The 27,396-nt window shown below is 44.3% G+C and overlaps 1 protein-coding gene across 1 annotated transcript in view; it reads left to right on the top strand.

The window, feature by feature from the left end:
- The window catches only part of B4GALNT3 (beta-1,4-N-acetyl-galactosaminyltransferase 3), a 92,398-nt gene that overhangs the window by 31,605 nt on the left and 33,397 nt on the right, over positions 1 to 27,396 (top strand). The window contains exons 2-4 of the mRNA XM_075343621.1: positions 14,919 to 15,019; positions 20,877 to 20,924; positions 22,934 to 23,029. Coding sequence (XP_075199736.1) covers positions 14,919 to 15,019; positions 20,877 to 20,924; positions 22,934 to 23,029 — 245 coding nt within the window. The remainder of the gene's footprint in view (positions 1 to 14,918; positions 15,020 to 20,876; positions 20,925 to 22,933; positions 23,030 to 27,396) is intronic.

Genomic DNA, 27,396 nt, shown 5'->3' with positions numbered 1-27,396 from the left:
GCCCAGGACAGAGCCTTGCGGATATTATACAGCACTGGGCCCAGGACAGAGCCTTGTGGATATTACACAGCACTGGGCCCAGGACAGAGCCTTGTGGATATTACACAGCACTGGGCCCAGGACAGAGCCTTGTGAATATTACACAGCACTGGGCCCAGGACAGAGCCTTGTGGATATTACACAGCACTGGGACCAGGACAAAGCCTTGTGGATATTACCCACCACTGGGCCCAGGACAGGGCCTTGCGGATATTACACAGCACTGGCCCCAGGACAGGGCCTTGTGGATATTACACAGCACTGGGCCCAGGACAGGGCCTTGCGGATATTACACAGCACTGGCCCCAGGACAGGGCCTTGCGGATATTACACAGCACTGGGGCTAGGACAGGGCCTTGTGGATATTACACAGCACTGGGCCCAGGACAGAGCCTTGCGGATATTACACAGCACTGGGGCTAGGACAGGGCCTTGCGGATATTACACAGCACTGGGCCCAGGACAGGGCCTTGCGGATATTACACAGCACTGGCCCCAGGACAGGGCCTTGCGGATATTACACAGCACTGGGGCTAGGACAGGGCCTTGTGGATATTACACAGCACTGGGGCTAGGATAGAGCCTTGCGGCCCCCGCTTTTGACTTTCCTCCATGTTGATGTGTAGCCATTTAGTAATACTTCTTGTGCCCGGTCGTTACACCAGTTGTGAATCCATCTATAACCGTTTTTTGTCGATTTCATACTTCATCAACATATTCTCAAAGAGGATGTTATGTGATACTTTATCGAATGCCTTACTAAAATCCAGGTATATACTATATCCACAGCATTCCCCTGCTCTATATACTATATCCACAGCATTCCCTGCTCTATATACTATATCCACAGCATCCCCTGCTCTATATACTATATCCACAGCATTCCCCTGCTCTATATACTATATCCACAGCATTCCCCTGCTCTATATACTATATCCACAGCATTCCCCTGCTCTATATACTATATCCACAGCATTCCCCTGCTCTATATACTATATCCACAGCATCCCCTGCTCTATATACTATATCCACAGCATTCCCCTGCTCTATATACTATATCCACAGCATTCCCCTGCTCTATATACTATATCCACAGCATTCCCCTGCTCTATATACTATATCCACAACATTCCCCTGCTCTATATACTATATCCACAGCATCCCCTGCTCTATATACTATATCCACAGCATTCCCCTGCTCTATATACTATATCTACAGCATTCCCCTGCTCTATATACTATATCCACAGCATCCCCTGCTCTATATACTATATCCACAGCATTCCCCTGCTCTATATACTATATCCACAACATTCCCCTGCTCTATATACTATATCCACAGCATCCCCTGCTCTATATACTATATCCACAGCATCCCCTGCTCTATATACTATATCCACAGCATTCCCCTGCTTTATATACTATATCCACAGCATTCCCCTGCTCTATATACTATATCCACAGCATTCCCCTGCTTTATATGCTATATCCACAGCATTCCCCTGCTCTATATGCTATATCCACAGCATTCCCCTGCTCTATATACTATATCCACAGCATTCCCTGCTCTATATACTATATCCACAGCATTCCCCTGCTCTATATACTATATCCACAGCATTCCCCTGCTCTATATACTATATCCACAGCATTCCCCTGCTCTATATACTATATCCACAGCATTCCCCTGCTCTATATACTATATCCACAGCATTCCCCTGCTCTATATACTATATCCACAGCATTCCCCTGCTCTATATACTATATCCACAGCATTCCCTGCTCTATATACTATATCCACAGCATTCCCCTGCTCTATATACTATATCCACAGCATTCCCCTGCTCTATATACTATATCCACAGCATTCCCCTGCTCTATATACTATATCCACAGCATTCCCCTGCTCTATATACTATATCCACAGCATTCCCCTGCTCTATATACTATATCCACAGCATCCCCTGCTCTATATACTATATCCACAGCATCCCCTGCTCTATATACTATATCCACAGCATTCCCCTGCTTTATATACTATATCCACAGCATTCCCCTGCTCTATATACTATATCCACAGCATTCCCCTGCTCTATATACTATATCCACAGCATTCCCTGCTCTATATACTATATCCACAGCATTCCCCTGCTCTATATACTATATCCACAGCATTCCCCTGCTCTATATACTATATCCACAGCATTCCCCTGCTCTATATACTATATCCACAGCATTCCCCTGCTCTATATACTATATCCACAGCATTCCCCTGCTCTATATACTATATCCACAGCATCCCCCTGCTCTATATACTATATCCACAGCATCCCCCTGCTCTATATACTATATCCACAGCATTCCCCTGCTCTATATACTATATCCACAGCATTCCCTGCTCTATATACTATATCCACACCATTCCCCTGCTCTATATACTATATCCACAGCATTCCCTGCTCTATATACTATATCCACAGCATTCCCCTGCTCTATATACTATAGCCACAGCATTCCCCTGCTCTATATACTATATCCACAGCATTCCCCTGCTCTATATACTATAGCCACAGCATTCCCTGCTCTATATACTATATCCACAGCATTCCCCTGCTCTATATACTATATCCACAGCATCCCCTGCTCTATATACTATATCCACAGCATCCCCTGCTCTATATACTATATCCAAAGCATTCCCCTGCTTTATATACTATATCCACAGCATTCCCCTGCTCTATATACTATATCCACAGCATTCCCCTGCTCTATATACTATATCCACAGCATTCCCCTGCTCTATATACTATATCCACAGCATCCCCTGCTCTATATACTATATCCACAGCATTCCCCTGCTTTATATACTATATCCACAGCATCCCCTGCTCTATATACTATATCCACAGCATCCCCTGCTCTATATACTATATCCACAGCATTCCCCTGCTTTATATACTATATCCACAGCATTCCCCTGCTCTATATACTATATCCACAGCATTCCCCTGCTCTATATACTATATCCACAGCATCCCCTGCTCTATATACTATATCCACAGCATCCCCTGCTCTATATACTATATCCACAGCATTCCCCTGCTTTATATACTATATCCACAGCATTCCCCTGCTCTATATACTATATCCACAGCATTCCCCTGCTCTATATACTATATCCACAGCATCCCCTGCTTTATATACTATATCCACAGCATTCCCCTGCTCTATATACTATATCCACAGCATTCCCCTGCTCTATATACTATATCCACAGCATTCCCCTGCTCTATATACTATATCCACAGCATTCCCCTGCTCTATATACTATAGCCACAGCATTCCCCTGCTCTATATACTATATCCACAGCATTCCCCTGCTCTATATACTATATCCACAGCATTCCCCTGCTCTATATACTATATCCACAGCATTCCCCTGCTCTATATACTATATCCACAGCATCCCCCTGCTCTATATACTATATCCACAGCATTCCCCTGCTCTATATACTATATCCACAGCATTCCCTGCTCTATATACTATATCCACAGCATCCCCTGCTCTATATACTATATCCACAGCATTCCCCTGCTCTATATACTATATCCACAACATTCCCCTGCTCTATATACTATATCCACAGCATTCCCCTGCTCTATATACTATATCCACAGCATTCCCTGCTCTATATACTATATCCACAGCATTCCCCTGCTCTATATACTATATCCACAGCATTCCCTGCTCTATATACTATATCCACAGCATTCCCCTGCTCTATATACTATATCCACAGCATCCCCTGCTCTATATACTATATCCACAGCATTCCCCTGCTCTATATACTATAGCCACAGCATTCCCCTGCTCTATATACTATATCCACAGCATCCCCCTGCTCTATATACTATATCCACAGCATTCCCCTGCTCTATATACTATATCCACAGCATTCCCCTGCTCTATATACTATAGCCACAGCATTCCCTGCTCTATATACTATATCCACAGCATCCCCTGCTCTATATACTATATCCACAGCATTCCCCTGCTCTATATACTATATCCACAGCATTCCCCTGCTCTATATACTATATCCACAGCATTCTCCTGCTCTATATACTATATCCACAGCATCCCCCTGCTCTATATACTATATCCACAGCATTCTCCTGCTCTATATACTATATCCACAGCATCCCCTGCTCTATATACTATATCCACAGCATCCCCTGCTCTATATACTATATCCACAGCATTCCCCTGCTCTATATACTATATCCACAGCATTCCCCTGCTCTATATACTATATCCACAGCATTCTCCTGCTCTATATACTATATCCACAGCAATCCCCTGCTCTATATACTATATCCACAGCATTCCCCTGCTCTATATACTATATCCACAGCATTACCCTGCTCTATATACTATATCCACAGCATCCCCCTGCTCTATATACTATATCCACAGCATTCCCCTGCTCTATATACTATATCCACAGCATTCCCTGCTCTATATACTATATCCACAGCATCCCCTGCTCTATATACTGTATCCACAGCATTCCCCTGCTTTATATACTATATCCACAGCATTCCCCTGCTCTATATACTATATCCACAGCATTCCCTGCTTTATATACTATATCCACAGCATTCCCTGCTTTATATACTATTTCCACAGCATTCCCCTGCTCTATATACTATATCCACAGCATTCCCCTGCTCTATATACTATATCCACAGCATTCCCCTGCTCTATATACTATATCCACAGCATTCCCCTGCTCTATATACTATATCCACAGCATTCCCCTGCTCTATATACTATATCCACAGCATTCCCCTGCTCTATATACTATATCCACAGCATCCCCTGCTCTATATACTATATCCACAGCATCCCCCTGCTCTATATACTATATCCACAGCATTCCCCTGCTCTATATACTATATCCACAGCATTCCCCTGCTCTATATACTATATCCACAGCATTCCCCTGCTCTATATACTATATCCACAGCATCCCCCTGCTCTATATACTATATCCACAGCATCCCCCTGCTCTATATACTATATCCACAGCATTCCCCTGCTCTATATACTATATCCACAGCATCCCCCTGCTCTATATACTATATCCACAGCATTCCCCTGCTCTATATACTATATCCACAGCATCCCCCTGCTCTATATACTATATCCACAGCATTCCCCTGCTCTATATACTATATCCACAGCATTCCCCTGCTCTATATACTATATCCACAGCATCCCCCTGCTCTATATACTATATCCACAGCATTCCCCTGCTCTATATACTATATCCACAGCATTCCCCTGCTCTATATACTATATCCACAGCATCCCCTGCTCTATATACTATATCCACAGCATCCCCCTGCTCTATATACTATATCCACAGCATCCCCCTGCTCTATATACTATATCCACAGCATCCCCCTGCTCTATATACTATATCCACAGCATCCCCCTGCTCTATATACTATATCCACAGCATTCCCCTGCTCTATATACTATATCCACAGCATCCCCCTGCTCTATATACTATATCCACAGCATTCTCCTGCTCTATATACTATATCCACAGCATTCCCCTGCTCTATATACTATATCCACATTCCCTGCTCTATATACTATATCCACAGCATCCCCCTGCTCTATATACTATATCCACAGCATTCCCCTGCTCTATATACTATATCCACAGCATTCCCCTGCTCTATATACTATATCCACAGCATCCCCTGCTCTATATACTATATCCACAGCATCCCCCTGCTCTATATACTATATCCACAGCATCCCCCTGCTCTATATACTATATCCACAGCATCCCCCTGCTCTATATACTATATCCACAGCATCCCCCTGCTCTATATACTATATCCACAGCATTCCCCTGCTCTATATACTATATCCACAGCATCCCCCTGCTCTATATACTATATCCACAGCATTCTCCTGCTCTATATACTATATCCACAGCATTCCCCTGCTCTATATACTATATCCACATTCCCTGCTCTATATACTATATCCACAGCATTCTCCTGCTCTATATACTATATCCACAGCATTCTCCTGCTCTATATACTATATCCACAGCATTCCCCTGCTTTATATACTATATCCACAGCATCCCCTGCTCTATATACTATATCCACAGCATTCCCCTGCTCTATATACTATATCCACAGCATTCTCCTGCTCTATATACTATATCCACAGCATTCCCCTGCTCTATATACTATATCCACAGCATTCTCCTGCTCTATATACTATATCCACAGCATTCCCCTGCTCTATATACTATATCCACAGCATTCCCCTGCTCTATATACTATATCCTCAGCATTCCCCTGCTCTATATACTATATCCACAGCATTCCCCTGCTCTATATACTATATCCACAGCATTCCCCTGCTCTATATACTATATCCACAGCATCCCCCTGCTCTATATACTATATCCACAGCATTCCCCTGCTCTATATACTATATCCACAGCATCCCCCTGCTCTATATACTATATCCACAGCATTCCCTGCTCTATATACTATATCCACAGCATTCCCCTGCTCTATATACTATATCCACAGCATTCCCCTGCTCTATACACTATATCCACAGCATCCCCTGCTCTATATACTATATCCACAGCATTCCCCTGCTCTATATACTATATCCACAGCATCCCCCTGCTCTATATACTATATCCACAGTATCCCATGCTCTATATACTATATCCACAGCATCCCCCTGCTCTATATACTATATCCACAGCATTCCCCTGCTCTATATACTATATCCACAGCATTCCCCTGCTCTATATACTATATCCACAGCATTCCCCTGCTCTATATACTATATCCACAGCATCCCCCTGCTCTATATACTATATCCACAGCATTCCCTGCTCTATATACTATATCCACAGCATTCCCCTGCTCTATATACTATATCCACAGCATTCCCCTGCTCTATATACTATATCCACAGCATTCTCCTGCTCTATATACTATATCCACAGCATTCCCTGCTCTATATACTATATCCACAGCATTCTCCTGCTCTATATACTATATCCACAGCATTCCCTGCTCTATATACTATATCCACAGCATTCCCCTGCTCTATATACTATATCCACAGCATCCCCCTGCTCTATATACTATATCCACAGCATTCCCCTGCTCTATACACTATATCCACAGCATTCCCCTGCTCTATATACTATATCCACAGCATTCCCCTGCTCTATATACTATATCCACAGCATTCCCCTGCTCTATATACTATATCCACAGCATCCCCCTGCTCTATATACTATATCCACAGCATTCCCCTGCTCTATACACTATAGCCACAGCATTCCCTGCTCTATATACTATATCCACAGCATCCCCTGCTCTATATACTATATCCACAGCATTCCCCTGCTCTATATATTATATCCACAGCATTCCCCTGCTCTATATACTATATCCACAGCATTCCCCTGCTCTATATACTATATCCACAGCATCCCCCTGCTTTATATACTATATCCACAGCATTCCCCTGCTCTATATACTATATCCACAGCATTCCCCTGCTCTATATACTATATCCACAGCATTCTCCTGCTCTATATACTATATCCACAGCATCCCCTGCTCTATATACTATATCCACAGCATTCCCTGCTCTATATACTATATCCACAGCATCCCCTGCTCTATATACTATATCCACAGCATCCCCTGCTCTATATACTATATCCACAGCATCCCCTGCTCTATATACTATATCCACAGCATTCCCCTGCTCTATATACTATATCCACAGCATTCCCCTGCTCTATATACTATATCCACAGCATTCCCCTACTCTATATACTATATCCACAGCATTCCCCTGCTCTATATACTATATCCACAGCATTCCCCTGCTCTATATACTATATCCACAGCATTCCCTGCTCTATATACTATATCCACAGCATTCCCCTGCTCTATATACTATATCCACAGCATTCCCTGCTCTATATACTATATCCACAGCATTCCCCTGCTCTATATACTATATCCACAGCATCCCCCTGCTCTATATACTATATCCACAGCATTCCCTGCTCTATATACTATATCCACAGCATCCCTCTGCTCTATATACTATATCCACAGCATTCCCCTGCTCTATATACTATATCCACAGCATTCCCCTGCTCTATATACTATATCCACAGCATCCCCTGCTCTATATACTATATCCACAGCATTCCCCTGCTCTATATACTATATCCACAGCATTCCCTGCTCTATATACTATATCCACAGCATTCCCCTGCTCTATATACTATATCCACAGCATTCCCCTGCTCTATATACTATATCCACAGCATTCCCCTGCTCTATATACTATATCCACAGCATCCCCTGCTCTATATACTATATCCACAGCATTCCCCTGCTCTATATACTATATCCACAGCATTCCCCTGCTCTATATACTATATCCACAGCATCCCCTGCTCTATATACTATATCCACAGCATTCTCCTGCTCTATATACTATATCCACAGCATTCCCCTGCTCTATATACTATATCCACAGCATCCCCCTGCTCTATATACTATATCCACAGCATTCCCCTGCTCTATATACTATATCCACAGCATTCTCCTGCTCTATATACTATATCCACAGCATTCCCTGCTCTATATACTATATCCACAGCATTCTCCTGCTCTATATACTATATCCACAGCATTCCCTGCTCTATATACTATATCCACAGCATTCTCCTGCTCTATATACTATATCCACAGCATTCCCCTGCTCTATATACTATATCCACAGCATTTTCCTGCTCTATATACTATATCCACAGCATTCCCTGCTCTATATACTATATCCACAGCATTCCCTGCTCTATATACTATATCCACAGCATCCCCCTGCTCTATATACTATATCCACAGCATTCCCCTGCTCTATATACTGTATCCACAGCATTCCCCTGCTCTATATACTATATCCACAGCATTCTCCTGCTCTATATACTATATCCACAGCATTCCCCTGCTCTATATACTATATCCACAGCATTCCCCTGCTCTATATACTATATCCACAGCATTCCCCTGCTCTATATACTATATCCACAGCATTCCCCTGCTCTATATACTATATCCACAGCATTCCCCTGCTCTATATACTATATCCACAGCATTCCCCTGCTCTATATACTATATCCACAGCATCCCCCTGCTCTATATACTATATCCACAGCATTCCCCTGCTCTATATACTATATCCACAGCATTCCCCTGCTCTATATACTATAGCCACAGCATTCCCCTGCTCTATATACTATATCCACAGCATTCCCCTGCTCTATATACTATATCCACAGCATCCCCCTGCTCTATATACTATAGCCACAGCATTCCCTGCTCTATATACTATATCCACAGCATCCCCTGCTCTATATACTATATCCACAGCATTCCCCTGCTCTATATACTATATCCACAGCATCCCCCTGCTCTATATACTATATCCACAGCATTCCCCTGCTCTATATACTATATCCACAGCATTCCCCTGCTCTATATACTATAGCCACAGCATTCCCCTGCTCTATATACTATATCCACAGCATCCCCCTGCTCTATATACTATATCCACAGCATTCCCCTGCTCTATATACTATATCCACAGCATCCCCCTGCTCTATATACTATATCCACAGCATCCCCCTGCTCTATATACTATATCCACAGCATCCCCCTGCTCTATATACTATATCCACAGCATTCCCTGCTCTATATACTATATCCACAGCATCCCCTGCTCTATATACTATATCCACAGCATTCCCCTGCTCTATATACTATATCCACAGCATTCCCCTGCTCTATATACTATATCCACAGCATTCCCCTGCTCTATATACTATATTCATGGCTCCGATCATTCAGTGATTGTTATAGAAGGAAATCAGGTTGATCTGATAAGATTTATTGGTCATAACCCGCGCGGCTCCGGTGATTAATGCCGTCACATCCAGTAAATGTTCCCTGACAGTTTTTATTTAAGCTTTTCCTTTTCCCCTTTTTGTACATAGGAACCATTTACCCTTCTCTAATCTGGAGGGACCTCCCCTGTCCCATGATTTATTGCAGATTATCGCAGCCGTGATATTATTTCCTCCATCTCTTCAGGACTCTGCTTATTGTCACCATTTCTGAGTTTAAAGTCATTTTTTCAGTTGGTCTCATATAATATTCTAATGTTCTGAGATAATGACTTGTGTTCATTGTCTGTAATCATCAACATTACCAGAAATAAACACGTGCGATAGATCCCTCTGTATCTGTATATATACACTGCACAGTACCACTTCTCCTGTCCTGTATACTGGGTGTAATCCTCAGTATCTGTATTATTCTGTATATATACACTGCACAGTACCACTCCTCCTGTCGTATACTGGGTGTAATCCTCAGTATCTGTATTATTCTGTATATATACACTGCACAGTACCACTTCTCCTGTCCTGTATACTGGGTGTAATCCTCAGTATCTGTATTATTCTGTATATATACACTGCACAGTACCACTTCTCCTGTCCTGTATACTGGGTGTAATCCTCAGTATCTGTATTATTCTGTATATATACACTGCACAGTACCACTTCCCCTGTCCTGTATACTGGGTGTAATCCTCAGTATCTGTATTATTCTGTATATATACACTGCACAGTACCACTTCTCCTGTCCTGTATACTGGGTGTAATCCTCAGTGTCTGTATTATTCTGTATATATACACTGCACAGTACCACTCCTGTCCTGTGTACTGGGTGTAATCCTCAGTATCTGTATTATTCTGTATATATACACTGCACAGTACCACTCCTCCTGTCCTGTATACTGGGTGAAATCCTCAGTATCTGTATTATTCTGTATATATACACTGCACAGTACCACTTCTCCTGTCCTGTATACTGGGTGTAATCCTCAGTATCTGTATTAGTCTGTATATATACACTGCACAGTACCACTTCTCCTGTCCTGTATACTGGGGGTAATCCTCAGTATCTGTATTATTCTGTATATATACACTGCACAGTGCCACTTCTCCTGTCCTGTATACTGGGTGTAATCCTCAGTATCTGTATTATTCTGTATATATACACTGCACAGTGCCACTTCTCCTGTCCTGTATACTGGGTGTAATCCTCAGTATCTGTATTATTCTGTATATATACACTGCACAGTGCCACTTCTCCTGTCCTGTATACTGGGTGTAATCCTCAGTATCTGTATTATTCTGTATATATACACTGCACAGTACCACTTCTCATGTCCTGTATACTGGGTGTAATCCTCAGTATCTGTATTATTCTGTATATACACTGCACAGTACCACTTCTCCTGTCCTGTATACTGGGTGTAATCCTCAGTACCTGTATTATTCTGTATATATACACTGCACAGTACCACTTCTCCTGTCCTGTATACTGGGTGTAATCCTCAGTGTCTGTATTATTCTGTATATATACACTGCACAGTACCACTTCTCCTGTCCTGTATACTGGGTGTAATCCTCAGTGTCTGTATTATTCTGTATATATACACTGCACAGTACCACTCCTCCTGTCCTGTATACTGGGTGTAATCCTCAGTATCTGTATTATTCTGTATATATACACTGCACAGTACCACTCCTCCTGTCCTGTATACTGGGTGTAATCCTCAGTATCTGTATTATTCTGTATATATACACTGCACAGTACCACTTCTCCTGTCCTGTATACTGGGTGTAATCCTCAGTATCTGTATTATTCTGTATATATACACTGCACAGTACCACTCCTCCTGTCCTGTATACTGGGTGTAATCCTCAGTATCTGTATTATTCTGTATATATACACTGCACAGTACCACTTCTCCTGTCCTGTATACTGGGGGTAATCCTCAGTATGTGTATTATTCTGTATATATACACTGCACAGTACCACTTCTCCTGTCCTGTATACTGGTGTAATCCTCAGTACCTGTATTATTCTGTATATATACACTGCACAGTACCACTTCTCCTGTCCTGTATACTGGGTGTAATCCTCAGTGTCTGTATTATTCTGTGTATATACACTGCACAGTACCACTTCTCATGTCCTGTATACTGGGTGTAATCCTCAGTATCTGTATTATTCTGTATATACACTGCACAGTACCACTTCTCCTGTCCTGTATACTGGGTGTAATCCTCAGTATCTGTATTATTCTGTATATATACACTGCACAGTACCACTTCTCCTGTCCTGTATACTGGGTGTAATCCTCAGTATCTGTATTATTCTGTATATATACACTGCACAGTACCACTTCTCCTGTCCTGTATACTGGGTGTAATACTCAGTATCTGTATTATTCTGTATATACACTGCATAGTACCACTTCTCCTGTCCTGTATACTGGGTGTAATCCTCAGTGTCTGTATTATTCTGTATATATACACTGCACAGTACCACTCCTCCTGTCCTGTATACTGGGTGTAATCCTCAGTATCTGTATTATTCTGTATATATACACTGCACAGTACCACTCCTCCTGTCCTGTATACTGGGTGTAATCCTCAGTATCTGTATTATTCTGTATATATACACTGCACAGTACCACTTCTCCTGTCCTGTATACTGGGTGTAATCCTCAGTATCTGTATTATTCTGTATATATACACTGCACAGTACCACTCCTCCTGTCCTGTATACTGGGTGTAATCCTCAGTATCTGTATTATTCTGTATATATACACTGCACAGTACCACTTCTCCTGTCCTGTATACTGGGGGTAATCCTCAGTATGTGTATTATTCTGTATATATACACTGCACAGTACCACTTCTCCTGTCCTGTATACTGGTGTAATCCTCAGTACCTGTATTATTCTGTATATATACACTGCACAGTACCACTTCTCCTGTCCTGTATACTGGGTGTAATCCTCAGTGTCTGTATTATTCTGTGTATATACACTGCACAGTACCACTTCTCATGTCCTGTATACTGGGTGTAATCCTCAGTATCTGTATTATTCTGTATATACACTGCACAGTACCACTTCTCCTGTCCTGTATACTGGGTGTAATCCTCAGTATCTGTATTATTCTGTATATATACACTGCACAGTACCACTTCTCCTGTCCTGTATACTGGGTGTAATCCTCAGTATCTGTATTATTCTGTATATATACACTGCACAGTACCACTTCTCCTGTCCTGTATACTGGGTGTAATACTCAGTATCTGTATTATTCTGTATATACACTGCATAGTACCACTTCTCCTGTCCTGTATACTGGGTGTAATCCTCAGTACCTGTATTATTCTGTATATATACACTGCACAGTACCACTCCTCCTGTCCTGTATACTGGGTGTAATCCTCAGTATCTGTATTATTCTGTATATATACACTGCACAGTACCACTCCTCCTGTCCTGTATACTGGGTGTAATCCTCAGTATCTGTATTATTCTGTATATATACACTGCACAGTACCACTTCTCCTGTCCTGTATACTGGGTGTAATCCTCAGTATCTGTATTATTCTGTATATATACACTGCACAGTACCACTTCTCCTGTCCTGTATACTGGGTGTAATCCTCAGTATCTGTATTATACTGTATATATACACTGCACAGTACCACTCCTCCTGTCCTGTATACTGGGTGTAATCCTCAGTATCTGTATTATTCTGTATATATACACTGCACAGTACCACTTCTCCTGTCCTGTATACTGGGGGTAATCCTCAGTATGTGTATTATTCTGTATATATACACTGCACAGTACCACTTCTCCTGTCCTGTATACTGGTGTAATCCTCAGTACCTGTATTATTCTGTATATATACACTGCACAGTACCACTTCTCCTGTCCTGTATACTGGGTGTAATCCTCAGTGTCTGTATTATTCTGTGTATATACACTGCACAGTACCACTTCTCATGTCCTGTATACTGGGTGTAATCCTCAGTATCTGTATTATTCTGTATATACACTGCACAGTACCACTTCTCCTGTCCTGTATACTGGGTGTAATCCTCAGTATCTGTATTATTCTGTATATATACACTGCACAGTACCACTTCTCCTGTCCTGTATACTGGGTGTAATCCTCAGTATCTGTATTATTCTGTATATATACACTGCACAGTACCACTTCTCCTGTCCTGTATACTGGGTGTAATCCTCAGTATCTGTATTATTCTGTATATATACACTGCACAGTACCACTTCTCCTGTCCTGTATACTGGGTGTAATCCTCAGTGTCTGTATTATTCTGTATATATACACTGCACAGTACCACTTCTCCTGTCCTGTATATATACACTGCACAGTACCACTTCTCCTGTCCTGTATATATACACTGCACAGATTTCTGGGATTGTATTCATGCACAAGGAGGCTCAGGATGACCCTTTCTTTGCGTCTTTCCCGTTATTAGCAGTGCTTTCTTCTTCTCTGGGGCTCGCTGTGTAGCGTCTCTTCCCTCCATATAACCCATCCTGATTGTCGCAGCAGGATAAGGTCATAGAGGAGGGGGTGGAAAGATGAATCCCTTGCCTGTAAATGAAAGCCGTCACCTGTGGGTGCCCATCTGTCGGCCGCACACCCCTTGCCCCCCCCATGCCCCCTGGTTTTGGGCTCTCATCTCCCTATAAGCCTCAGCTGCAGATGGTGTACGGCTCTGTATACCTCTACACTCAGTATATATATATATATATACATCAAAAATCAATTACTGCAAACTATAATCTTTCCATTAAAACACAAATCTTTACTGTCTCTCAGGGTACAGCAGCTGGAGGGAACTGGGCAAAGCGCTGGCCCACAGCAATATCCCGGCCGTGGACCCCAACCTGCAGTTCTACCAACCGGAGAGGCCGCAAGAGGTGAGGAGGACGGCAGCGTGCCCGCCGGCGTTATGTCCTGATGTGGGATCTCATGGTGGGGTCCTGCACTGTGTCCAAGTATTAGATTTTAACATCCACTGTACAAAGTTGGCAAAGGGTGATACGTTTCCCTGTGCCCAGTGTGAAAAGTCTGCACATAGATTAAGTTCCAAAGTTAGTGTCATTTACAATCTTTCACATCCCATCATACAAGGTGGCACATAGGGCTAGAGCACCTTACATCCCATCATACAAGGTGGCACATAGGGCTAGAGCACCTTACATCCCATCATACAAGGTGGCACATAGGGCTAGAGCACCTTACATCCCATCATACAAGGTGGCACATAGGTCTAGAGCACCTTACATCCCATCATACAAGGTGGCACATAGGGCTAGAGCACCTTACATCCCATCATACAAGGTGGCACATAGGTCTAGAGCACCTTACATCCCATCATACAAGGTGGCACATAGGGCTAGAGCACCTTACATCCCATCATACAAGGTGGCACATAGGTCTAGAGCACCTTACATCCCATCATACAAGGTGGCACATAGAGCTAGAGCACCTTACATCCCATCATACAAGGTGGCACATAGGGCTAGAGCACCTTACATCCCATCATACAAGGTGGCACATAGGGCTAGAGCACCTTACATCCCATCATACAGGGTGGCACATAGGGCTAGAGCACCTTACATCCCATCATACAAGGTGGCACATAGTGCTAGAGCACCTTACATCCCATCATACAAGGTGGCACATAGGTCTAGAGCACCTTACATCCCATCATACAAGGTGGCACATAGAGCTAGAGCACCTTACATCCCATCATACAAGGTGGCACATAGGGCTAGAGCACCTTACATCCCATCATACAAGGTGGCACATAGGTCTAGAGCACCTTACATCCCATCATACAAGGTGGCACATAGGTCTAGAGCACCTTACATCCCATCATACAGGGTGGCACATAGGGCTAGAGCACCTTACATCCCATCATACAAGGTGGCACATAGGTCTAGAGCACCTTACATCCCATCATACAAGGTGGCACATAGGACTAGAGCACCTTACATCCCATCATACAAGGTGGCACATAGGGCTAGAGCACCTTACATCCCATCATACAAGGTGACACATAGGTCTAGAGCACCTTACATCCCATCATACAAGGTGGCACATAGGGCTAGAGCACCTTACATCCCATCATACAAGGTGGCACATAGGTCTAGAGCACCTTACATCCCATCATACAAGGTGGCACATAGAGCTAGAGCACCTTACATCCCATCATACAAGGTGGCACATAGGGCTAGAGCACCTTACATCCCATCATACAAGGTGGCACATAGGTCTAGAGCACCTTACATCCCATCATACAAGGTGGCACATAGGGCTAGAGCACCTTACATCCCATCATACAGGGTGGCACATAGGGCTAGAGCACCTTACATCCCATCATACAAGGTGGCACATAGGTCTAGAGCACCTTACATCCCATCATACAAGGTGGCACATAGGACTAGAGCACCTTACATCCCATCATACAAGGTGGCACATAGGGCTAGAGCACCTTACATCCCATCATACAAGGTGACACATAGGTCTAGAGCACCTTACATCCCATCATACAAGGTGGCACATAGGGCTAGAGCACCTTACATCCCATCATACAAGGTGGCACATAGGGCTAGAGCACCTTACATCCCATCATACAAGGTGGCACATAGGGCTAGAGCACCTTACATCCCATCATACAAGGTGGCACATAGGGCTAGAGCACCTTACATCCCATCATACAAGGTGGCACATAGGGCTAGAGCACCTTACATCCCATCATACAAGGTGGCACATAGGGCTAGAGCACCTTACATCCCATCATACAGGGTGGCACATAGGTCTAGAGCACCTTACATCCCATCATACAAGGTGGCACATAGGGCTAGAGCACCTTACATCCCATCATACAAGGTGGCACATAGGTCTAGAGCACCTTACATCCCATCATACAAGGTGACACATAGGTCTAGAGCACCTTACATCCCATCATACAGGGTGGCACTTAGGTCTAGAGCACCTTACATCCCATCATACAAGGTGGCACATAGGTCTAGAGCACCTTACATCCCATCATACAGGGTGGCACATAGGTCTAGAGCACCTTACATCCCATCATACAAGGTGGCACATAGGTCTAGAGCTCCTTACATCCCATCATACAAGGTGGCACATAGGTCTAGAGCACCTTACATCCCATCATACAGGGTGGCACATAGGTCTAGAGCACCTTACATCCCATCATACAAGGTGGCACATAGGTCTAGAGCACCTTACATCCCATCATACAAGGTGACACATAGGTCTAGAGCACCTTACATCCCATCATACAGGGTGGCACATAGGTCTAGAGCACCTGACATCCCATCATACAGGGTGGCACATAGGTCTAGAGCACCTTACATCCCATCATACAAGGTGGCACATAGGTCTAGAGCACCTTACATCCCATCATACAAGGTGGCACATAGGTCTAGAGCACCTTACATCCCATCATACAGGGTGGCACATAGGTCTAGAGCACCTTACATCCCATCATACAAGGTGACACATAGGTCTAGAGCACCTTACATCCCATCATACAAGGTGGCACATAGGCCTAGAGCACCTTACATCCCATCATACAAGGTGGCACATAGGTCTAGAGCACCTTACATCCCATCATACAAGGTGGCACATAGGTCTAGAGCACCTTACATCCCATCATACAAGGTGGCACATAGGTCTAGAGCACCTTACATCCCATCATACAAGGTGACACATAGGTCTAGAGCACCTTACATCCCATCATACAGGGTGGCACTTAGGTCTAGAGCACCTTACATCCCATCATACAAGGTGGCACATAGGTCTAGAGCACCTTACATCCCATCATACAGGGTGGCACATAGGTCTAGAGCACCTTACATCCCATCATACAAGGTGGCACATAGGTCTGGAGCTCCTTACATCCCATCATACAAGGTGGCACATAGGTCTAGAGCACCTTACATCCCATCATACAAGGTGGCACATAGGTCTAGAGCACCTTACATCCCATCATACAAGGTGACACATAGGTCTAGAGCACCTTACATCCCATCATACAGGGTGGCACATAGGTCTAGAGCACCTTACATCCCATCATACAGGGTGGCACATAGGTCTAGAGCACCTTACATCCCATCATACAAGGTGACACATAGGTCTAGAGCACCTTACATCCCATCATACAAGGTGGCACATAGGTCTAGAGCACCTTACATCCCATCATACAGGGTGGCACATAGGTCTAGAGCACCTTACATCCCATCATACAAGGTGACACATAGGTCTAGAGCACCTTACATCCCATCATACAAGGTGGCACATAGGCCTAGAGCACCTTACATCCCATCATACAAGGTGGCACATAGGTCTAGAGCACCTTACATCCCATCATACAAGGTGGCACATAGGTCTAGAGCACCTTACATCCCATCATACAAGGTGGCACATAGGTCTAGAGCACCTTACATCCCATCATACAAGGTGACACATAGGTCTAGAGCACCTTACATCCCATCATACAAGGTGGCACATAGGTCTAGAGCACCTTACATCCCATCATACAAGGTGGCACATAGGTCTAGAGCACCTTACATCCCATCATACAAGGTGGCACATAGGTCTAGAGCACCTTACATCCCATCATACAAGGTGACACATAGGTCTAGAGCACCTTACATCCCATCATACAAGGTGGCACATAGGGCTAGAGCACCTTACATCCCATCATACACGGTGGCACATAGGTCTAGAGCACCTTACATCCCATCATACAAGGTGGCACATAGGTCTAGAGCACCTTACATCCCATCATACATGGTGGCACATAGGTCTAGACCACTTTACATCCCATCATACAAGGTGGCACATAAGGCTACAGCACCTTACATCCCATCATACTTATTACCCATCTTATAAGGTGGCACCAGGGGTGTAACCGTTGCAGTCACAGGGATGGTTACTGTGATTGGGATACAGGAGGCCGCCAACCCCAGTGCCTGTTTAATATGGATGTACGTCCAAGGGCGCGCATTCAGCTCAAATGCATTGCAGTACATAGACCCATTGGGTCCCTGCACTGCAATGTACCAGCAGCCAACAGCCAATTAAGGATATGAATATTCACTACTCCCCACGCCCATAATCCCGCCCACCTCTTTGCACTAAACCCTGGGCTGAGAGGTGGGCAGGATTATGGACGTGCAGAGCAGTGAATATTCATGTTGTTTAATAGCAGCACATGTAACCATCCTGCATGCAGCTTTCTGCAGCGGCTGAGCTGTCCCATGTGCCGCTATTAAACAATATGAATATTCACTGCTCCCCATGCCCATAATCCCAGATGTGTGGAGCAGCGAATATGCTGGCAGCTGAGTGCGCATGACAGTGACATCATGCGCTGTGCCCCTTACATGATCAGTTGCCGACATTACAGCATCAGAGGAGGACATTGGAGGAGCAAAGGGAAGGTGAATATAATAGATTTTTTTTCTTTACTGCATGCGGCGCAATGGGGGATCAGGATGCGGCCAAGATGGAGATATAGCAGGATGGGGACACATACCAGGACGGAGACATATACCAGGATAGGGCTTTGCTGGGGATATAAATACCAGGATAGGGCTATGGTGGGGACATACATACCAGGATGGGAACATGATTGGACATATATACCAAAATAGGGCCACGATGGGGCAATATATATATATATCAGGATATAGCTATGATGTTGGTTATACACCAGGATGGTGCTATGATGGGGACATATATACAAGGATGGGGCCATGATGGAGACATATATACTAGGATGGGGCCATAATGGGGACATATATACCAGGATGGGGCCATATATATCAGGATTTAGCCATGATGGAGACATATATACCATAATACGTACATATATACGGTACTAGGATGGGGCCATATATACCAAGATATAGCCAGGATGGGGGTCATACACCAGGGTGGGGCCATGATGAGGCCATGATGGGGATATATACCAGAAAGTGGCCCAAGATGGGTGACATTAGTACAGAACGGGTGTCATTACTACATGATGAGGGGGGGGTAACTTCTATGTCATTATAAGATTTAGAATGTTACATATATATATCTATCTATATATCTGACCAACCCGGGGAAGGGAGAGGGGCTCAGGCTCAAACTTTGCACCGGGCCCCATCAGACACTAGTTATGCCCCTGGGTGGCACATAGGACTGGGGCACCTTACTTTACATACATCAGGAACACTGTGCCCATTGGGGCTCACAATCTAGAGTCCCTATCAGTATGTCTTTGGAGTGTGGGAGGAAACCGGAGAATCCGGAGGAAACCTACGCAAACACGGGGAGAACATACAAACTCCTTGCAGATGGTGTCCTTGGTGGGATTCGAACCCAGGACCCCAGCGCTGCAAGACTGCAGTGCTAACCACTGAGCCACCGTGCTGCCTTTAAGAGGTTAAAGCCAGTGGGAGTAAACCTGCGCTTTCCTCTGTGTTCAGTGACCTGGACATTATCCTTATTGGTGACCATAAAGCCTGATTGTACCGTGGGCGTGGATCCTCTCTGCGTCCTTCTCAGGTAACCTTCCATGTGTATTGTGAGGGCCGATAATCCTCGCAGCTGACGCTAATCCCCTAATTATATCTTGTGCAACACCGATCCATTTACCCCACCGTTACTCCATTGGACTCTATGGGACCACAGCTCTCATGAGATCTGATCTTATTTATGGCACTCACTGATTTCTTCTCATGTCTGCAGCTCCAAGAATCCATCACCTGGAACCTGTCCGTCCCCTGGAAACCAGAGGTAACAGATAGATAGATACGGTGCCCTGCGAAAGTTTTCAGCCCCCTTTGGCTTTTTACCTATTTTGTTACATTACAAACTGTGTAAGAAAAATATAAGCAAAAAGTAAATTTATGACATAAAATCGATATTATAGGGTATTCAGCTCTTATGTTATGAAGTTCTTAAAAATTCCTAGTGCAGGCAATTACCTTCATAAGTCACATGCTTAGTGAAAAAAAGACCACCTGTGTGCAATCTAAGTGTCCCCGGGTCTGTCAGGATCACAGCTTCTCTGAAAGGCCACAGAGGCTGCAACACTATTAACAAGAGGCGCCACTAACCAAACAGCACCTTGAAGACCAAAGAGATACCCAAACAACACCACGAAGACCAATGAGCTCTCCAAATAACAATATGAAGACCAAAGAGTTCCCCAAACAACACCACGAAGACCCAAGAGTTATCCACACAACACCATCAAAACCAAGCAGATCTCCAAACAACACCATGAAGACCAAGGAAATCTGCAAACAGCACCATGAAGACCAAGAAGCTCTCCAAACAGCACTATGAAGACCAAGGAGATATAGAAGCAACACTATGAAGACTAAGGAGATCTCCAAACAGCACCATGAAGATCAAGGAGATCTACAAACAGCACCATGAAGACCAAGGAGATCTCCAAACAGCACCATGAAGACCAAGGAGATCTCCAAATAACCATGAAAACCAAGGAGATCTTCAAACAGCACCATGAATATCAAGGAGTTCTCCAAACAACACTATGAAGACCAAGGAGATTTCCAAACAACACCAGGAGAACCAAGGAGTTCTCCAAACAACACTATGAAGACCAAGGAGATTTCCAAACAACACCAGGAGAACCAAGGAGTTCTCCAAACAACACTATGAAGACCAAGGAGATCTCCAAACAACACCATGAAGACCAGAGATCTCCAAACAACACCATGAAGACCAGAGATCCAAACAACACCATGAAGACCCGAGATCTCCAAACAACATCATGAAGACCAGAGATCTCCAAACAACACCATGAAGACCAGAGATCTCCAAACAACACCATGAAGACCAGAGATCTCCAAACAACACCATGAAGACCAGAGATCTCCAAACAGCACCAGAAGACCAAGGAGATCTCTAAATAAAACCATGAAGGCTAAGGAGATCTCCAAACAGCACCATCAAGGTCAAGCAGGGTGCAGATACACAGGAGAGCTGTAGAGCTCCTAGGGGTAATGCGGCGTCTGTCCACTAGATGTCACCAGTATATAGACGGGGAGGTAGCAGAATGGTTGTACACGCCGAGAGTCAGAGCCGGGAGGTCACGTCAATGCAAAGGAGGAAGAAGTGCCGAAGTCATGTGGAAGCCTAAGATCGGTAGCCGGGAGGTAATGTCAGATACAGATGGGGAGCAGAACCGTAGTCAGCGAGGAAGCCGGGGTCAATAGCCGCAGTACAAAAGGGGGGAAGCGAGTCTGAGGGAACAAGACAACCGGAGGGTCAGGAAGTCAGGGAGCACAGACAAGACGGACGGAGCGGTGGACAGGGAGGAGTCGGGTAGCGGGACGAGGATCAGAACAAACTCACGGGAACCAGAAGCGCACACTGCAGGGCAGGGACTATCAATGGCGACGTTCCGGTGGAAACAGCCCACAGATAAAGCAAAGCGCTTACGGGAACGAGGCACCAAAAAGCACCGCCCACCGGCAAAGACCCGGGAATACAAACACCCGAGCAGTAGACAAAACCCAATGGATCTGCAAGGAGCGGAGCCAAAGATGAATCGTGACAAAGACCAAGGAGATCTCCACACTAACACTTTTGCAAGGCACTGTAGATGATGATGGACAGATGGATGGACGGATGGATGGATGGACGGATGGACGGATGGACGGATGGATGGATGGATGGATGGATGGACGGACGGACGGATGGATGGATGGACGGATGGATGGATGGATGGATGGATTTCAACCGTCTTCTACATTTCCTTATGTTTCCTCCAGTTTGCTGGAAGGGTTAATCTCCACATATTTGAAGACTGGTGTGGGAGCAGCATCCAGCAGCTGCGACGAAATCTGCACTTTCCACTTTTCCCTCATGTAAGTAAATTTCACTAATAATTTGATTACTGTAAAATGATAACTACAGTCTCAGCACCGACACTTCTATACAAGAATATACCAAGTATCACCTCTATATACAGCTGATAACACAGGAGCCACCATTCACAATAGCTGATGTCACAGCTCACCTCCTCCTGTACAATGACTGATAACACCTCTATATACAGTAGACAACTCAGGATTCTCCATTCACAATAGGTGATTTCACAGCTCACCTCCCCCTCCTGTATAATGACTGATTACACCTCTTTATACAGGAGATAACACAGGATCCACCATTCACAATAGCTGATGTCACAGCTCACCTCCTCCTCCTCCTGTACAATGACTGATAACACCTCTATATACAGTAGACAACAAAGGATTCTCCATTGACAATAGGTGATGTCACAGCTCACCTCCTCCTCCTGTACAATGACTAACACCTCTATATACAGCAGATAACACAGGATTTTCCATTCACAATAGGTGATGTCTCAGCTCATCTCCTCCCCCACCTATACAATGACTGATAACACCTCTATATACAGGAGATAACACAGGATCCACCATTCACATTAGGTGATGTCACAGCTCACCTCCTTCTCCTTCTGCACAATGACTGATAACACCTCTATCTCTATATACAGCTGATAACACAGGATCCACCATTCACAATAGCTGATGTCATAGCTCACCTCCTCCTCCTCCTGTACAATGACTCATAGCACACCTATATACAGTAGAAAACACAAGATTCTCCATTGAGAATAGGTGATGTCACAGCTCACCTCCTCCTTCTGTACAATGACTGATAACTAGAGTTGAGCGCGGTTCGTGGTTCGTGGTTCTCCAGTTCGCGGCTCGAGTGATTTTGGGGCATGTTCTAGATCGAACTAGAACTCGAGCTTTTTGCAAAAGCTCGGTAGTTCTAGAAACGTTCGAGAACGGTTCTAGCAGCCAAAAAACAGCTAAATCATAGCTTGGTTTCTGCTGTAATAGTGTAAGTCACTCTGTGAATCAAACTATTATCACATTTCAGTGTATAGTGTGCGTGAACAGCGCCTTCAGATCACTGCTGTTTCTATAATGGCGATCGCCATTTTTTTTTTTTTTTTTCTTGTCTTCCTTCCCTAAGCGCGCGCGTCTTGTGGGGCGGGCCAGCATGTCAGCCAATCACAGACACACACACAGCTAAGTGGACTTTGAGCCAGAGAAGCAACGGCATGTGTGATAGGATGTCCATGTCACATGTCCCTGCATTATAAAACCGGACATTTTCTTCACGGACGCCATTATCTGCCTTCTGCGTCTTTGGTGTCAGACATCAGTGTCGCAGCTCCGTCTTCCTGAGTCCTATAGCCGATACAGCTGTATGCGCTGCATACACAGCGTTAGACAGCTTAGGGAGAGCACTTTATAGCAGTCCTTTTAAGGGCTCCAACCGGCAGGGTCAGAGAGCCATAGGTGACAGGTCCTGCAAACAGCAACAGCGTCTGTGTAGCCCAGGTCAGGGATTTCCTACCTGCATTTCACCATTAGGAGGGAATAGAAAGGCAGTCTTCCATTCCTCTACCCAGAGCACCACAATCCTGCCACTGTACCCTCTTGTCCTCTGCACACTCCAACTGATAACTAAGCCATTATACTAGCAAACACTCAGTGTACCTAGTGGCATCCTATACGTGGCTATTGGACTTTGCTATAGTCCCACTAGTGCAAAGACATTTGCAGAGCGCGTCTGCCTGCATTGCACACTACAACTCATTCTAACCAAGCCATTATACTAGCAAACACTCAGTGTACCTAGTGGCATCCTATACGTGGCTATTGGACTTTGCTATAGTCCCACTAGTGCAAAGACATTTGCAGAGCGCGTCTGCCTGCATTGCACACTACAACTCATTCTAACCAAGCCATTATACTAGCAAACACTCAGTGTACCTAGTGGCATCCTATACGTGGCTATTGGACTTTGCTATAGTCCCACTAGTGCAAAGACATTTGCAGAGCGCGTCTGCCTGCATTGCACACTACAACTCATTCTAACCAAGCCATTATACTAGCAAACACTCAGTGTACCTAGTGGCATCCTATACGTGGCTATTGGACTTTGCTATAGTCCCACTAGTGCAAAGACATTTGCAGAGCGCGTCTGCCTGCATTGCACACTCCAACTCATTAAAACCAAGCCATTATACTAGCAAACACTCAGTGTACCTAGTGGCATCCTATACGTGGCTATTGGACTTTGCTATAGTCCCACTAGTGCAAAGACATTTGCATAGCGCGTCTGCCGGCATTGCACACTCAAACTCATTTTAACTAAGCCATTATACTAGCAAACACTCAGTGTACCTAGTGGCATCCTATACGTGGCTATTGGACTTTGCTATAGTCCCACTAGTGCAAAGACATTTGCAGAGCGCGTCTGCCTGCATTGCACACTACAACTCATTCTAACCAAGCCATTATACTAGCAAACACTCAGTGTACCTAGTGGCATCCTATACGTGGCTATTGGACTTTGCTATAGTCCCACTAGTGCAAAGACATTTGCAGAGCGCGTCTGCCTGCATTGCACACTACAACTCATTCTAACCAAGCCATTATACTAGCAAACACTCAGTGTACCTAGTGGCATCCTATACGTGGCTATTGGACTTTGCTATAGTCCCACTAGTGCAAAGACATTTGCAGAGCGCGTCTGCCTGCATTGCACACTACAACTCATTCTAACCAAGCCATTATACTAGCAAACACTCAGTGTACCTAGTGGCATCCTATACGTGGCTATTGGACTTTGCTATAGTCCCACTAGTGCAAAGACATTTGCAGAGCGCGTCTGCCTGCATTGCACACTACAACTCATTCTAACCAAGCCATTATACTAGCAAACACTCAGTGTACCTAGTGGCATCCTATACGTGGCTATTGGACTTTGCTATAGTCCCACTAGTGCAAAGACATTTGCAGAGCGCGTCTGCCTGCATTGCACACTCCAACTCATTAAAACCAAGCCATTATACTAGCAAACACTCAGTGTACCTAGTGGCATCCTATACGTGGCTATTGGACTTTGCTATAGTCCCACTAGTGCAAAGACATTTGCATAGCGCGTCTGCCGGCATTGCACACTCAAACTCATTTTAACTAAGCCATTATACTAGCAAACACTCAGTGTACCTAGTGGCATCCTATACGTGGCTATTGGACTTTGCTATAGTCCCACTAGTGCAAAGACATTAGCAGAGCACATCTGCCTGCATTGCACACTACAACTCATTCTAACCAAGCCATTATACTAGCAAACACTCAGTGTACCTAGTGGCATCCTATACGTGGCTATTGGACTTTGCTATAGTCCCACTAGTGCAAAGACATTTGCATAGCGCGTCTGCCTGCATTGCACACTCAAACTCATTTTAACTAAGCCATTATACTAGCAAACACTCAGTGTACCTAGTGGCATCCTATACGTGGCTATTGGACTTTGCTATAGTCCCACTAGTGCAAAGACATTAGCAGAGCACATCTGCCTGCATTGCACACTACAACTCATTCTAACCAAGCCATTATACTAGCAAACACTCAGTGTACCTAGTGGCATCCTATACGTGGCTATTGGACTTTGCTATAGTCCCACTAGTGCAAAGACATTTGCAGAGCGCGTCTGCCTGCATTGCACACTCCAACTCATTAAAACCAAGCCATTATACTAGCAAACACTCAGTGTACCTAGTGGCATCCTATACGTGGCTATTGGACTTTGCTATAGTCCCACTAGTGCAAAGACATTTGCATAGCGCGTCTGCCTGCATTGCACACTCAAACTCATTTTAACTAAGCCATTATACTAGCAAACACTCAGTGTACCTAGTGGCATCCTATACGTGACTATTGGACTTTGCTATAGTCCCACTAGTGCAAAGATATTAGCAGAGCACATCTGCCTGCATTGCACACTCCAACTTTTTTAAACTAAGCAATTTTACTAGCAAACACTCAGTGTACCTAGTGGCATCCTAAACGTGGCTATTGGACTTTGCTATAGTCCCACTAGTGCAAAGACATTTGCAGAGCACGTCTGCCTGCATTGCACACTACAACTCATTGTTACTAAGCCATTATACTAGCAAACACTCAGTGTACCTAGTTGTATCCTAAACGTGGCTATTGTACTTTTGTCTATTCACATGACTGATGGACTAGTGAATTGCGCTCCTGGTAATCTAATAAATAAGACACCACACACTGCGTGACATGGATTAAAATTTTGGCCACAGCAGCCCTTTATTTTAATAAGAAAAAACATCAATAAGAAAAAACAAGATTATCGGCCCAGAGATGTGGTTGTTATAAAT

This window comes from Anomaloglossus baeobatrachus, chromosome 4, assembly GCF_048569485.1.
Source record: "Anomaloglossus baeobatrachus isolate aAnoBae1 chromosome 4, aAnoBae1.hap1, whole genome shotgun sequence".
Classification (NCBI taxonomy): Eukaryota; Metazoa; Chordata; class Amphibia; order Anura; family Aromobatidae; genus Anomaloglossus; species Anomaloglossus baeobatrachus.
The sequence above is the reverse complement of the archived record's forward strand: the minus strand, read 5'-3'. Positions and strand labels throughout refer to the sequence as shown.